This window comes from Glycine max, chromosome 3, assembly GCF_000004515.6.
Source record: "Glycine max cultivar Williams 82 chromosome 3, Glycine_max_v4.0, whole genome shotgun sequence".
NCBI classification, from domain to species: Eukaryota; Viridiplantae; Streptophyta; class Magnoliopsida; order Fabales; family Fabaceae; genus Glycine; species Glycine max.
This window is the reverse complement of record NC_016090.4, coordinates 3,856,663-3,860,703: the sequence shown is the minus strand read 5'-3', so window position 1 is coordinate 3,860,703 and position 4,041 is coordinate 3,856,663. Positions and strand designations below refer to the sequence as shown.

The following is a 4,041-nucleotide window of genomic DNA, read 5'->3' as shown; positions in this document are numbered from 1 at the left end:
ATAAGTTGTGTATTACAAAAGAGTATGAAAAAATATATATTTTTGGAATAATAAGATAAAAGAGACAAGGATCCAATAAACAAAATATTGAAAAAAGGAGAGGCCAATACTTTATGATTACGGGTTACAGCTATCTTACTTGAGAATGAGACAGTCAAAATAGGCATGTACTTCCATAGCTTAAGTTATTTGTCCCTTGACTCATTTGCAATTTTAGTGCAAACTTCGAAAGTAACCATTAAATGATAGAGCTGTTTATTGGTGCAAATAAAATGCCTCCACACATGGCACATACAAATATCTTCAGTGTGATTTCCACCTTAGAATGCTGTAACTTTGTCCTCCACGCCGTTCATGTACAAAATCCAGCTGAGGGAAGGTGTGATAAAGAATGCCATCAACAAATTTCCAGTACCTTGTCCTCCACGGCATATAGAATAAAAGAGGCAAAACAATAATTCCAATCCCAAAAATGAATCCTACTTCAACTGATATAAAATTCCAATAAATGGAATTCTTTGTATCAACATTGGAATTTGATGCTGGAGATGGTGTCTCTTTCATTCCATCACCACTACAATTCTGGGACAATGGAGGTCCACACAGCCCATCATTGCCTTTGAATGAGTCTGCTGGAAATGACTGAATTTGGGTACCTGTTGGAATTCTCCCCACAAGATGATTACCTGAAAGGTTCAAGAATGAAAGAAAAGATAAATCTGTTATTTGTGTGGGGATATTCCCGCTCAAGTTGTTGTTGGCCAGGTCAAAGGATTCAAGATCTTTCAGATTTCCAAGAGATGGTGGGATTCGGCCTGAGAAAGCATTGTGTGATAGATTAAGAATGTAGAGAGCATTTAGTTCTCCAAGCCCTTCTGGTATTTGTCCCTCAAATTTATTGCATGACAAGTCAATGGCAGTGAAGATAGTTAGGATTTTTACTAACTCCATTTGTAGCTGTTTGCTTGTAACTGTAACTCTGTCCTGGTAATAAACTTGATCCAATTTTAGGATTTCAAATTGAAGATGATCTGACTTGGACAAGCTCCCATCATTTTTATCAGCTATCATTGCTTTCCAGTTTCCAAAGAATGACAATGGAATTCCACCACCAAAATTGTTGGATGCAAGGTCAAAAATCTGAAGGTGTGGCCATACTACCTTGGCTCCTCCACATTTTAGGGAGCCATGTAATTTGTTGGATTGCAGAATAAGAATACGTAAGGTGGATATGTTCTTCAACCAACAGGGGAAATGATCATGTACCCGATTGTGACCAATGTCTAAAATTTCCATCGTTGCACAACTAGCCAGAAATTTTGGAAGCTTTCCTTGTAGAGAATTGCCATTTAGATGTAGTGTTCTTAAGGAACACAAGCCAGGAAGAAAATCAATAGTGCCACTCAGTTTGTTCCTCCCTAAATCTAGTATGCTAAGCGTTCCATTCATTGCAATCAAGCATTTCGGAATTGTGCCAGTCAAAGAATTATTAGAGAGGTCGAGCACTTTAAGATTTGGAACATTGCATATTGTTTCTGGGATGTTCCCTTGCAAGAATTAAGGATCCAAGAATTATCATTATCCATATTTTCGTGTACCAGTATTTTCAACGTATTCATTCTTACACTTATGTCTAGATAACTAGATCATGGCATGCATGACATTACAATTTTCACAATTTTCTATCCTGGTAGAATTTAAAAGAAGGCTCTTCTTATTGGTTATTTCACAGTGTTGTGCCTAGATATGAGAATCAATGCTTCTAATAATAGTAGTGGATATCAACATCACTCATCTTCATATATATTCACAACAATCAACATAGGCTATCATCAGGATGTTCATTCTTAATCCTAACAACTTCCTGCAAAACAATAAGCTTCAATTTCAAACAACTGATATGAATTGATCAGAACATGACTGAAGGAAAAGGAAACAGAACTAATCAAATTAGTAATTAAAATGGAAACTGAAATGTGTGAGTGTCTGAATGGAAACGCTTGTGCGTGGAATAGGTAGCTGAAAGGCCCCAATTATTAGTATAAACTTGCCCTGTAAAAGAACAAAGCTTCTCACAAACGAGGACATTGATCACCTCGTCTCGGCAACGCCGCCTGCTAAGGTCAAATGCTACACGCTCCCACTGCCATGCGCAAGCATTGTCTATATGCCTGCAACTTCTTAGATTTGGGAAACTCCACACGCACAGTGTAAAGGTAAACCTGTCCCAATTTTATCACCACTTTTATACTTTACACAAATAACCAAAGAAGTTATTCACCAAAACGGGTCCAAAATCCTCCTTAATTTTAACGCTTCATTACACCATCTTATCATTCAATCTTACAAATTTTATCATTTAAGATTTTCTTCATGTATTTTATCATTGTATTCCTAATTTTGAAAAATGTTAAGGATACTTTTTTTTATATTCTCTCTTAAAGAATCTTCATAATTGCTTAGAATTTATTGGAAATTATTAACTTAACTCAAGTTTTGTTTCTCATTTAATATAAATTATGAGAAGCAAAATTAACAAATAATAATAATTTTTAATAAATTTTAACCAATCATAAAGTCTTAAAAAGAGTGTCGTCACATATAATAGTGTTAGTATTTTTTTTTTAATCTTTGCATTTTTTTTTTCAATTTTCACATATTTTATTATCATGTTGATAATAAAATAATGTTATTTCATAGAAATAGTAACAAATTGACATCATTTTGTTTTTTTTTTAACTTTTTTTGGGAACAAATCAACAAGTGTAAAATCTTGGTCGAAAGGTGAAAGCACTCATCCACCGGAGAGCTCTATTGGACGAGTGGGCTGCCCTTAACACCGATGGTTCTCTAAGAAGGCAAGGTGGTTTAGCTACTTGTGGTGGCTTATTGTGGGACACAAGAGGAATGTGGTTGTGTGGGTTTGTTAAGAAGGTGGGATGAACCAATGCATTTGTGGTTGAGTTATGGGGGGTTCTTGAAGGTCTTTAGCTAGATCTTTAGCTAGCCCAATTGCTTAAAATTCAAGCCATGGATATTCATATTCATATTGATTCTAAGCTATCATAGAAACATATATCTTTATCAATGGTTAAATTATTTTTGGCAAAACAGTTTGTCATATTATTTTCTTGGCATAGTACATGGACAATGGAACAAGAAGTAAAATTTTCCTTGGTCTTCACAATCTCAGAGATAAGGTCTACAAATTGACCTTTATGATATCTTGGATCCTCCATAAGCTTGACAACTTCAATACAATCATTCTCAACAACAATTGTTCTATAACCCAAATCACAGGCTATATACATACCAAATAGAATGGTCCAAAGCTCAACCTCCAGAATAGTACAATGCTCAAGTCTCCTTAAAAATGCTTTAAGAAAACCACTCTTATCATTCCAAAGCACAACACCACAAGCGGCAAGAGCCACTGAGTTAAGGTAAGGGCCATTATAATTAATTTTCGTAGTACCCTGCAAAGGTTTCTTCCACCTTCCAAAAGCATTGTGGTTGTCATTATCATTATTTGGTGCTAATATCATATGAGTGAGCTTGCTTCTACTTATATCTGTTTTTTTTTTTTAATAAGAGTAGGCAGAAATATTAAACAATAAAAGGGAGCATAAAGAAAGAAATTGAGACTGCAAAGGCTTGCTTTATTCTGATATGAAGCAACGTATTTAAAAGCATGGAAAAGATAGTAACTGCTAACAAAAAGATAACATCACTAACAGAAAGATAACACCACTAACAAATCATGCCTAGAGAATAGGATCAAAACTGCTTTATCCTATCAGTCAACATGACTTTTATTTTTTCCTAAAAAATAGCATAAAAATCTTATCTACTATAATTTGTTAGGCAGTTCCAACAGTCAAATCTTAACAATATCACATACATCACTCCAAATAGTTAGCACCAGATCTAAAGTGTTTGTCCATTTATTACTGAAGATGAATTCATTCCTTCTCGACCAAATACGATCATCAATAGTTCTAAACATAATGCTTAACTTCATCTCTCTCTCTGATCTCGAGC

At 34.7% G+C, this 4,041-nt stretch overlaps 1 protein-coding gene across 1 annotated transcript; it reads right to left on the bottom strand.

Annotated features, from left to right (window-relative positions):
- Positions 1-303: 303 nt before the first annotated feature.
- Positions 304-3,545, bottom strand: LOC100810886 (receptor-like protein 33). Its single transcript, XM_003521940.1, has 3 exons — positions 3,144-3,545; positions 2,135-2,222; positions 304-1,547 (listed from the first exon to the last, which is right to left on the bottom strand). The coding sequence occupies exons 1-3, from the start codon at positions 3,543-3,545 to the stop codon at positions 304-306; spliced, it is 1,734 nt and encodes a 577-aa protein (XP_003521988.1).
- Between the last annotated feature and the right edge of the window lie 496 nt (positions 3,546-4,041).